The sequence below is a fragment of the Aulonocara sp. 'chitande type north' Nkhata Bay genome, linkage group LG16, assembly GCF_057382095.1.
Source record: "Aulonocara sp. 'chitande type north' Nkhata Bay isolate Kocher_YH1m ecotype deep benthic linkage group LG16, A_spYH_male_GT1.1, whole genome shotgun sequence".
Classification (NCBI taxonomy): Eukaryota; Metazoa; Chordata; class Actinopteri; order Cichliformes; family Cichlidae; genus Aulonocara; species Aulonocara sp. 'chitande type north' Nkhata Bay.
Window position 1 is genome coordinate 28,681,549 of NC_141359.1, and position 12,608 is coordinate 28,694,156.

Consider the following 12,608-nt stretch of genomic DNA (forward strand, 5'->3'; position numbering starts at 1 on the left):
TGCTGGAGAGATTTGGCTGACTAGGGTTTGTTTTTAGCCAGGCATGGATGTGTACCCTCTCACCATGCTTCAGGTCCCTAACACATTGCATACAGCGTCCACTTCCCTGGCCACCATCAGCATCAGGCGACACAGCAGACTGAACACCTGATCCCCGTAGCTTAAGTTCATCCATGTATGCAGATAAGATATTTCTATTCTTGCACACATTTTTCCTTATTTTGCTTTTAACTACAAGAGGCTGTGATTATTGCCTTGTTCCAAGTCTATTAAAATGCCATGAAAAGGTTTGCTTTGGTGCTCTGAAGGTGTAAAATGTGCATGTGTGTACGCATATAGCCCTAAGCAAAGGCCCTTGGAAGGGCCAACTGCCTCCAAGCTGCCTAGGTGTTCAGTGGAGTAGAGATGGGCACATAATACTAGTCAACAGCCGTTGCCAGCTGGTAGCATTAGTTAATTGAAAGCAAAGGGACAACTTTGTGCAAAATTAATGTGATTGTATATGCTAGACAGAGACAGAGGGACCAGTAGAAAAAAAAAAAATAAGGGTGAGAGAGTTTTATCGCAATATGTCTCTTTTGCAGGTGCAGGTAAGTACAAATAGTTAAGAGTGAGCTCACCTGGGACACGTGTGCAGCCTCTTCCAAGAAGCGTTTCATCTCCTCTTCACCGTACACAACGTTCATAGCAGAGCCACTGGCACGATGCAGGCGAGGGAGAGAGAGTGGGGAAGGGAAATCAAAAGGGCACAGGAGAGGATGAGAAACAAGCAAAAGAGGAGAACATACAAGCTTCAAATGATTGTTCAAAAACACTCATTATCTCTCCATTGCATCACTATTACCATCAGGAACAAGGTCTGGAAACAGTTGAAATAAGGAGCGAGGGAGCGAGAGAGACTGGGAGAAGAACAGCTATTTAGGTCGAAAAGCACTCCAGGCTCTAGAAAATGAGTTCAGATCTTCATCATTAAAAAACAATGGATTTAGGCTAGTTTTGTTGTGGTTGTTGTTTTTGATTTTAGACTGCTAGCTGGGCTATCCTCCTGATAGAAAAAGCGTGGTTGAGTGAAACAGGACGAAGGAAGGCCTCATGCTTGGGTCAGAGCTTTATACCGTAGCTCTCTGTAGCTTAGAGGCAGATATACTGTATGTCTAAACCCCAACACAAAACTGACCCTTCATTCAGGAAACCAGTGATATATTTATATCGCATTTAAATGAAGGCATATAACTTCATTTAACAGGATTAGTAAAAGTTGTGATCACAATGAGTTTTAGTTCTAAAGAGGTGCACATTTGCTGGATAATGTAATGGTAATCATCATACTTTGAAAATTCAAGACTTTTTTTAAGGAGTAAGTAAAAATGCTGTCTTAATCTTAACCAACTTTCAGTAAAAGGCCACATGCCTGATGTAAAATGATCCTAATGTCTGACAGACAATACGTTAGTTAGGGTTGGCCAGTTGGAAAGTGGCAAGTATTAATTAGGTGCTCAGTTGTAAACCCTCGTTTGTTTACTTTCACATTCTGATGGGATTTCAACTTCCAAGACTTCCAGCTAGCTCCCAGTCAGAGACGTTTCACCATATCAGACACTTATTAAAACAACTGGAGTGCAATAAACTCACTTGATGCTTTTTTTGTCCCCTCTCCCCCACTAATAAAAGCGACTATGGTAACTCACCCACACAGATATTTCACACGCGTAGCAAATCTTCAGGACTTTGCATTTGCACTTTGTATTTTCAAGAAAAGCTTTTGCAGCATTTGTTAAAAGCAAAGAACAAGACGATGTCTCAATCTTTCTGCTCTGGACTCACATCTCAGATGCATGTTTAAAAGACGCGACCTTCATAAAATGGTAAAACTACAGACTAGTTTAAAGTCTGCTTTGCTTGTCACAGCAGTAACAATACTAAGCAAATGTTTACACAACTAAATGGAAAGATTAAGTTAAATATGCAAATAGTATCACTTTTGTCGTTTGTGTGCACATTTTACTTCTACAGAAAACTGAAGTATGATTCCGACAAGGATGAGAGTGTTTAGTGTGTAAATCTGAGTATCTCTGCATATGTACTGAGGCTGAGCAGAACACTCAAAATATATTAGCAAGCATGTCAGAGGGAAAAAAGTGAAAAAAGCTGTAGGGATGCTAAAGATCAGGATGAGTTCATCGAACACTGATGCTACGGAGAAGAGAGGAGCTTCCACTCCACTGGTATTCAACAGAAGTCACTGTAAGTGGATTATTATTCATTTCATTCGATCATAAACTGTATGATTATAGTTCCTTCAACATCAAACAGAAGCACACTTTAATACTGGTACATATCACTTGACTGAATTACATTAATATTGCCTCGTGCACAAAACTCATGGGTTTCCCACAGTCCCCTGCAGTGAATAGACAAATCCTGTTTAAAACAACATCACAGCTTGAATGTAGAAACATACGTTTTCGGTGACAGCAGACTGCCTGCCGAATCCAGGGTGCCATCATGACACCTTCTGGACAAAAGTGTCACTGCATGACTGAAGCAGCGTTTGAGTGAATGCAGTTCATTAATCATCATAACTTAAAATCTGTTTTATCCATCTAGTAATTACGCTGTGAATTAGCTGTTAAGAAATTCCATTGATTTCCCTCTCAAGTCTCAGTAAAACCAAGGGTGCACTTAGTGTGTATTTATTTAGGACAGAAACGTGGCACAAGATAAATTCTGATTAGATTTTATACTTGCAGGCCACTACAGTCTATATTTTTTGGAAAAAGATGAAGCAAATTATCTAAAAATATCTATATATTTTAAAGTATTAATGATTAATATGCAACATTTACAGTTAAGAGACTGCTGATGGAATAAGAATCTGAACTACCGCAACCTTTGTGATGGGAAACAAGATTAGTCTGGTTGTTATGATATATTAAAACCTACCTCAGAACATAGGAGGGCCTCAGCAGACAGGGGTACCCCATCTGGTTAGCGAAGGCAAACGCGTCTTCCTGTGAGGAGACAGAAGTGCACAGCAGACGTATTATAGTTGGGCCAGAAATCAAAGGGAATAAGCTGCCACAACTCGGAGCTCCACATATAAATGTGCATCTTGAAGCTCCAGTGACACTGCACTAAAATTTTAGAAAAACACATCTGTCAACTGAAGTGGGATTTTTTTTTTTTTTTTTTTTTACATTTCTGCAATTTTACATTTTGTAGTAAACAACTAACTGAAACATAAAGGTTTTAAAATCCAGTTGATATTAGGGGAAGGGTTGGGGTTGCTAATATAAAGTTGGACAGGTGCTTTCAAATGCAAACGTTCATCAACATCCAGTGCAATTTTGCTTTTTATAGAATAAAAGTTCTGAAAGGTTCTGCATATTAGCTGTTTAGGACATCTGTGTAAATTACAAATACATCGGTTTTGGAGGACACAGTGAAAAAATATTTTATTCCTTTAACATACTAAAATGTGTTAACAGTGTTAAAAACTCTAAATGAGGGAGAATATTTAGTCCAGACATGACAGTTTAACCAGAGTATCAAAGTACATTTAATAAGACCTAGATTCATCTGACTTGTGTAACTACTATGTTGTTGCTGCAATAAGAAAGCTTATTGATTACAGACACTTCAGATAAAAGACTAAATATCAAAACAAGGAATTCTTGTGCTCATCCTCTTAAATCTTTTATACAGCAAGCCCCTGTTTTACCTTTTCTCAGTTCAAAAACACACATACTAGTGTCTCATGAACAAAGGGTGTACTCCCATATCTGCGAAGAACAGAACAAATCAAGCAAATACAAGGGGGAAGATAAATGCTCCAAGAGTGAAAAAGCATGGGGCTTACATTCATCTCCCTTTTGAACCCTCCCTCTGTCATGAAAAGAGTGAACGAAGAAATTGTCGGAGTTGTGGACAGAGTCTAGAAGCAAAAGCAAGGCTGAATGTCCTCCTCATCATCATCATTATCATCATCATTCTCTCTATTCTGTTTCACCGCATGTCTGGTCTTGTTCTCTCCATCATTACCCACTCTTCACTCACCAGGTGAAGTACCATTTACCAAACAGAAAATAGCTTCCCAGAGATGCAAGAACCATCTCCCTGAGGCTCTCCTGGAGTTATTCCAGCCAATTAAAAACAAACCGTTTCTCAAAGACTGGCATGAATATAGAATATACGCAAACCTTGGAGAGAAGGAACTCTATCTGTGTGTGTGAACTAGATAATCACTCCTCAGTGGTAACTGAATACAAGAGCAAAGGTAATGGAAGAGACATTTTAGCACCGACTGCAGACATATTTCCACAGTGCTCCGCATGTTCCACAGAGCAGTCTGCCAGTGTTTCATTCAGATGGAGCCAGGAGTGAGTATAGCCAGCCAATTACAAGAAAAAGACTAAAAAAAGACATGCACGTAGTAGTGAATAGTACCTTTGTAAGGAATATATTTTAGAAATAATAAGCATGTGTGTAGAAAATTCTAAATATAAAAAAATAATGCTAATTGATAAATCAGAAAAAAGGCATTTCCATGGTCAAATATGTGCATCAGTACACTCTGTGTGGGGTTTGATGATCTTAATATTTTTCATAGTTTTGAAATTTCTCATCCAAACACTATGATTGATATTCATAGGAGTTCCCTGTAAACCATCAAGATCGTCTTATAGAAACGAAGTAAAACGCTAAATTTCCAATCACTTTATGTTCTCTGCCTCAGCTGACAAGCAAAATCTTGTTACAGTTTCTCCAGGAACTGTTTTACACCATGTTTTGACTCTAAAACTCTAAAATATTAACACACTTTCCACAGCAGAGCTGTAATAAATCTAGCAATGTATACAAGTAAATGTCTTTACATGCCTTGACTCAAAATATTGTCTTAAAATCTTTGCCTCAAAATTGTTAACTGCAGTTACAAGTCGCAAATGTCACTCTTGCATTTTGTGATGGTGAATATAAGAGAAAGCATGTACCACACAAACTGAAGGGAAAAAAAAGAAGAAGTTGAGAATGCTAACTAGTATTTGAAGTGCCATTATGTGTTAGGGCAAGTCTCATATATAAGCACCAACTCAAAATTAAAACCTCTTTCAATACATTTTGATTTTTTTCCCCCGTTATCAGAAATAATTAATGGTATAATACTGATCCTTGGGCCACAGGTAAAGAGTTTGCTGAGAAAAATCTGCATCCCAGCATTGTACTACTATACAACTTTGTCACATCAATAATTCAGAATTTGCGAGTTTCCTCTCACCAGGGAGCTCAGGGCCCTCCATGGGGCTTGGGCAACCTCGAGGTCATCCAGGATACTGGAGAAGACTGAGCGCTCTTCAGCTCGGTCGATCTGCAGGGGGCTCGTCCCGAGAATCTTCACCCCACTCATGTGCAAGGGGACGGCTAGGTTGTTAGGAATCTGACCTCCCACTGATACGATGCAGCCAGAGCAACCCTGGAGAGGAGTAAATAGAATAAGAAGAATGCAAAGGAGAGCAGGCACTAAATCAACTAGAATACTAAAACAAGAAGAGGAAGAGGGGAGAAAAGACGGGAGGAGAGAAACCCTGCCTATAAGCCAAGATCTACATTCTGAAACCACTTTCAATTATTCTGACCTCTGATCACAGTGAAAATATGAGACAAGCACAAAGAGTTGATCTTGGTCGTGCCATGGGTTTAGTTATCACCGGGGAAGATAGATGTGTGTGTGTGTGTGTGTGTGCGCGCGCGCGCTCCTTTTAATAACAGCGTGCAGCCCCTTTTCCTGTCTAGCTGATCCAAGGGGGATGCTGTTTCCATGGCAATGCCAGGTTGTATCTCTTCATTATTCATGGCCTTGCTCTCCTGCTCCTGTCCAGGGTTTATCTCCATGCTCTAATGCCATATTTATCACACACACACATATACAAACTGTAGCTGTGAGAGAGGGATTGATGGTAATGCTATCTCCCTGAACAAACAAACACTTAATCACACTCTGATCCCATCTCAACTTTAACTGGATTACATTTCCCCTGCAAGGGAAAGTCAGCGGACGTAAGTATACAAACACAGAACACAACATAAATACACAGGTGCCAACAAACCTATACACGGAAAATAGCAGGGAAACGTTGCCCTTGAATATTCTTTGACAACATCTGAGTCACCTTACGCCACACACACACACACACACACACACACACACACACACACGTTTCCTCATTACACACGGCCAAATGAAGAGGTCGGTCTGTGAGCCAAAAGTTTTCAAGCAGTTTTTCCCCTTTCCTACTTTTGAATCTTTATGACATCAAAGAGTCGGGACATCCTTAATATAGGCATCTCAGGCACATCGCTCTGGCGGAGGGCGCATCGCTCTTGCTAGGGACACAGTAACCCTGTCCACCTGTTGTTCAAATTGTTTGTTTGCAAAAGGGCAATGAACCAGAAGAACGTTGGCTTAAATGGGAGCCAAAATGGCTCATTTCAGACAGGATGAGGGGCTGTATAAGATATATAAAGTTAAGAATCGTGCAAAGTACTTTTACTCCAAGTACAAAAATATGGAGATGGAAGTGAGCTACATTTAGGATGCTAACTGTCAAATAATTTATTTATAAAAGTCCACAATACACTGTTCATTTGTTTTTGTTCATAAAATCATCAATCCAACAACCATTTACCACTTCTCCATGTCCAGGTTGCAGGGGTAAGAGTCTACGCAGAGCCCCCAAAAATCTCCCCCTGCCTAGCCACTGCTTCTACCTCATCTTGGGAGTTGCCAAGGCCAAGTTAGTCCATAGTGCCCTCAGACTGCCCTAGGGTTTATTGATGGTAAGGCATGCTTGAAACACATCACCTACGTGGGCTCCGATAAGATTTCCTAGTCCTGATTCTCAATCCACCTCAGCTCTTCCTCGTAATGTGGAGCAGCAGCATCTCTGACCAGGTTCCTAAAAGACCTAGCATCACACCCTAACTTGAGCTCTACCACTTGTATGACCCATCTTTTTTTTTTTTCTTCCAGTTACTGCCCACATCTTCTAGTCATGACTAAGAGTAGGATCATAGATCAACCAATAAATCCAGAAATAACCATAAAAATAAAAAAAATAAAAAAACTTCATTATGCAATGTTGCATTATGTAAACCAAAAGCAGAGATAGATAGATATCTATATCTAGATATCTATATCTCTATATACACATACACACACATATAAAAAAAAAAATAAAAAAAAAACAACCCACGCAAAACAACAAAAGCAAAATGTCCATTCACTGCCAATTCCCCCCCCCATTTAAAAGAGTTATGTTAAGCTGGTTTTTGAGGCAAAAATTGGTGTGACACATAAAGAGTGACAAAGCTGCTTGCTTAACCGTCTTCTGAATTCATATATAAGAATAAGAGAAAATTCAGACAGTGGTGGTTATGTTTCATCCATGCCACTCTGAGCAGAGAAGGTATTTTTCCTCCAACACTGCGGCGATCTACTCTGTGGGTAGTCCATGGTAATAAGTCACAGTCATGCTGCTAATGTTTGATTTCTATATATTTTTCAATAAAGAATTATTCTTCAGCAGTGCAGAGAAGTTATTATGCCATTATATGAGTGCTTGTGTGCTGGTCTCGGATTATAAATCTACTTGCCAGTATTATCGGGCAAACATTTAAGTCCACGAGTGCACTCTGCCTTTGATATAGCTGTCAAGATTGATTTCTTTAATAAATATGCATCATGTACTTAATCAATATAACTCTGTTTATGGGAAATTTAAATTGGTTGCAATGCAATATTTAAATCAGATTCCACAGTTTACATATGAATATAATCGTTTTCATTGACAAAACCCTTTAACATATTGGTGACCTGCCCAGGGTCTACTGCCTCAACACTGAGCTGTGATAGGCTTAGAGTTTTAGATCAAAGCAGGGCAGTACATTTATCTTTGGTATTTTCAGTAATTCAGCATTTAAAGTTGTAGTATGTTTGGTTTGGACAGTGTCTTAATTGTATTGCATTAAAATATTTGTTCGTTTACAAAAAGTAGAGAAATATGTGTATTTTGTTTGAATTTCCACAAATGAAAAAAGTCACGTGTTCGGTAGTGTTTTAACCTCCTGCTGGGTGATATCCAGAATGCGTTCCAGGGTCAGTTCTTCAAAGTAAAGGCGATCACACTCATCGAAGTCTGTGCTGACCGTCTCTGGGTTGTGGTTTACTACAACTGTCTTCTTGCCCATTTGTCTCAAGGCTCTGATGCTGGACACCGCACACCAGTCAAACTCAACACTGCTGCCTGGTGGTCAAATGGTTGATAAATAGGTTGGCCATCAAAGGAAGATCACAATTTCAAAATTTCATCCTACAAAGTTTTAACTTGAAACAAAATGCAGCAAGTTTCAGTTATATCCCTTCTGGGTAAAAAACACTAGACAAGAGAAATAATGAAAAATGTACATCTTAGAAGTAATGGTGCTATTTTTATTATCACATATCGCAACAAACAAACAAACAAACAGTTTATTATTACACTCACCTATGTGGTAGGGTCCACAACCAAGAACCATAATTCCCTGGTCTTTAAAGTCCAGATCATGCTCCTAGTGAAGCAGACAAATCAACGATAGACTCTTGCATACATAAACCATGTTTTAGCCTTTTTTTGCTGCCAAATTTTCTTTCATTGTCTTCTCAAAACAAATAAGAAAGTCAGCCAGTGGATTAATATGTGCATTTACTAGTAAATATACTAGTGTTTGGTCATGCTACAGTATTGTTTGGACTGTGATTTTATTCTATTGTTAGGTTGATGCTAGGCAACATAGTGATATAATTATATATTTTTGTGGATTTAAAATTAAAATGATGTGCTTTTACAACATATTCAAGGTGGATAAATGCTACAAATGGGTAATTTTAGCCCATTTGTAGATGCCTACCAGGCCACACGATGACATCATAATATCAGATTTAGATAAGAACCTTCACGGGCCTAAGATGTTCCTGTGTGTTCATTTTGTCTATTCAACTCCTGATAGTGAAAAAAGTTTGTAGGCAAACAAATAAACTGTGTGCCTCACATAGTAAGAGATACAGTAATTCAATTTTATACATTCAATAATTGTATATTTACAAACGACTTTGTTTTTCCGAGACCACATACCTGACCGTGGTAAGTACAATACAGGTAGTTGGTCATTGCTGGGTACTCTGCAGCCAAAGTGTCAATCTAAGATGAGAGAAAACAAAATGTTAAAAATGGGGCATTTAAATAAATAAATAACTCAACTACTACTCTATAATGTAATCATCCATCCATCCATCGTCATCCGCTTTGTCCGGGGTCGGGTCGCGGGGGCAGCAGCCTAAGCAAAGAGGCCCAGACCTCCCTCTCCCCAGCCACCTCCTCCAGCTTGTCCGGGGGAATACCAAGGCGTTCCCAGGCCAGCCGAGAGATGTAATCTCTCCAGCGTGTCCTGGGTCTGCCCCGGGGCCTCCTCCCGGTGGGACATGCCTGGAACACCTCACCCAGGTGGTGCCCAGGGGGCATCCTTGTCAGATGCCCGAACCACCTCAGCTGGGTCCTTTCGATGTGGAGCAGCAGCTGCTCTACTCTGAGCCCCTCTACTCTATAATGTAACCATAATGGCCAAAATGGGAGTAAACCAGTTTAAGCATTTGAAGAGCATGCAGACTCTCTCCAGAACGAAGAAATTTGCTCATTTTTACGAGGTTTACCACGATACCGCATAATTACAGATTATCATGTGTATTAACTTCAGTATGTGGTTAAAGACAGAACATGTACTAGCTGATGATGTATTAAATAAAAATAAATTTGGACTACTAAAAAGTTAGCCTCTGAAGCTGATACAGCTTCATCCCTTTACGCTTATGAACTCTGCTGTTGTCCCAGCCCTGTAAAAAACAGATTTCATGCCAGGCTGGTGAATTGGATTTGCAGATGTTAATAATTTAGTCACCTGCTTCAAGAAATACAATTTGGACAAAGGACATGTCAATACAGACTGAGATGCAAAGACAACTTTACTGACTCTCTCGCTATATGCACTTTTTATGCTTATCTTTTAAATATATTTGTAGCCAGAGGATACTTCTCTGTTGAGGTGTGTGTATATATCGATTAGCCAGAGTCAGTTATCTGAGCCCATCTGGTCTCTACTAAAAGGATCAGCCCAGTAATGCTCACCTGTTTGACCCAAGGTCTGATGTCATAATTGAGCCTCAGCTCTCTTGCTACTCCCTCATTGCAGCCTAGAATCTGACCAACCTGCCGGTCTGAGAAGCCGTCCTGCTTGGCCTTTAGCAACATCCCCTTGGGGACTGTGCCACTGTGGGAAAAGATAATCAGCAGAGGTAATTAGGCAATTTTGCTAACCATTCTGAATCTTAAAGACTGTCCACAGTTTGATGCATTTTAAGTGTGAATCCCTGCAAATGCCAGACATTAGTATGAGAAAAAGAGGAAAACGTCCATAGAACCATAGAAATAAGAAGGTGAATCGAGTAAGTGGGTCATGACTAGCTCACTTACCCAGCAGCGGAGACCACAGGGAAGCGTCCACCTCAGAGCAATCAATAACAAATTGACAAACAAGGTGCAAAGTTGTGGGAGCATTAGGCTGGCAAGTGCAGCCATTTAAAACCCATTTGAATCAATAAAACTTCCACGTGAGCTGTAAGGTTACACAGATAAATAGCAGTGGGAATAAAGTTGGGAATCGGAAGGTGAATTCTGAATCGTGGTAAGGCGAGTATGTGGTTTGTGTGCAGAAAAGTCACAATCAGGAATACAACCCGTAGAGCGACGTCTGAGAAAGGAATAAGATCTCTTTTATTCCTTTGTTTATTTACATTTTTACTTATTAAGTGATACCATGCCTTGCACAATTTACTTGCACTGATAGTCTGCATATCAATTTTCTATTGATACAATAGATCCTCTTTAATAATAATAATCCCCTTTTAAAATAATTTTGATAAAAGAATTTATATCAGTTGGCATACTACCTATTGTGATGGTAAAACAGTTTATAGTCTGTCAATAGCAATGTTTTACACATTAAGACAAAAATTCTCTTTAGTCCATATCAGGTCTTAAAGATGAGGTAAAGGCAACCTGAGATGTGTGAAATCATGACACATTACAATGTTTTTTTTTAGACAAACACTAAACCAAAATTCAGGGGGAAAAAATGAATAAGAAATAATAAGTACACCTCGTGCTTCAATAGTATGTAGAGCCAACTTCAGCAGAAATAACTGTCAGTAATCATTTTCTGTGTGACTGCTAGTCTCTCACATCATTGTGCAGAAACTTTTGCCCACTCATCTGTTGCGGGGCGTGGTTTGTGGCGCGGTTTGTGGCGCAGCTGCGTAGTGTTAAAGTTTGGAAGATGTGGTCCGTTCCGTCATTCTCCTCTCACATTATCTTTACCATGTTACTTCAGTTCATAGGGGCTTTTGGGTATTTGTTTTTACACAGCTCTCTTAAAGTCAGGTTGAGTGTTGAATCTGGGCCATTATAACACCTCGACCCTTTTCTTTTTCAGCCATTCTGTAAATATGCTAGTATGCTTGGCAAACTTGTTCTCTTGCATGACCAGTTTTAGCTGTCCAACAGAGGTCATAATTGACTCTAGAATACTTTGGTACACAAAAGGTGCTCGTGGATGTCCATGTACTGTGGCTCCAAAACAAACCTTAATCATCAGCCCCCCACCACTACTCTTGACAGCTGGTATGAGTAGTTTATACCAATATGGGTTTTATTTGTTTGTTTTCTCTGCATGTGGTGCTGTGCATTATAGACAAACATCTCCATTTTGGTTTCATTTCCTAAAAGGACATTGTTCCTTGTCTTGTGGTGTGTTTACATGCAAACTTAAAGAAGAGGCTTTCCCCTGGCAACCCTCCCTAAAAAGCCATACTTGTTCAGTTTTTTTTTTCCCCCTAATTGTACTGTCATGAACTTTAACATTTAGCATGCTAAATGAGGCCCGTAGAGTCTTAAGATGCAGCTCTTGGGTATTTTCCAGTTTTTCTGAGCATTGCACGGTCTGACCTTTGAATTTGCTAGTACGTCCACTCCACTGTTTTGTTCTGTTTTTTTGCTGAAATAATTTTCCACTTGTGAATATTCTCACTGTAAGAAAATGAATGTCAAACAGCCACGTAACCCTTCCCAGATTGATGGGCAGCAAAGGTTGACTCTTTCACATCATTGCTGATGTCTTTCGTCCTTGTTCTCACACACACACACACACACACACACACACACACACACACACACACACACACACACCTACCTCTGAATGGTCCAGACCTGCAAACTGCTTTCATACAGGTTTGTCCACAGGTTTTATAAACTGTTTTATAAACTTCATAGATTCGGCCACACCTGATGATGACCAATAATCATGTGCAATGGCAAAGTAATATATTTAGTATTATTCAGTTTCTTTTTGGATTTGTATTTCATCTGAGGTTGCATTTACCCAATTTTAAAACTGTCTGGGGAGAATTCAAAATATGTCCTGACACAAAACCTTAGAATTTAAAGAGAATGAACTTTTTTACCATG

The 12,608-nt window shown here is 39.5% G+C and overlaps 1 protein-coding gene across 4 annotated transcripts in view; it reads right to left on the reverse strand.

The window, feature by feature from the left end:
• Positions 1-12,608, reverse strand: part of cps1 (carbamoyl-phosphate synthase 1, mitochondrial) — a 71,464-nt gene that overhangs the window by 40,057 nt on the left and 18,799 nt on the right. For all 4 annotated transcript variants that reach the window (XM_086266718.1, XM_086266715.1, XM_086266717.1 and 1 more), the window contains exons 22-28: positions 10,215-10,356; positions 9,168-9,233; positions 8,541-8,604; positions 8,119-8,300; positions 5,276-5,470; positions 2,944-3,011; positions 621-696 (exon numbers count right to left, since the gene is read on the reverse strand). In XM_086266718.1, coding sequence (XP_086122844.1) covers positions 621-696; positions 2,944-3,011; positions 5,276-5,470; positions 8,119-8,300; positions 8,541-8,604; positions 9,168-9,233; positions 10,215-10,356 — 793 coding nt within the window. The remainder of the gene's footprint in view (positions 1-620; positions 697-2,943; positions 3,012-5,275; positions 5,471-8,118; positions 8,301-8,540; positions 8,605-9,167; positions 9,234-10,214; positions 10,357-12,608) is intronic.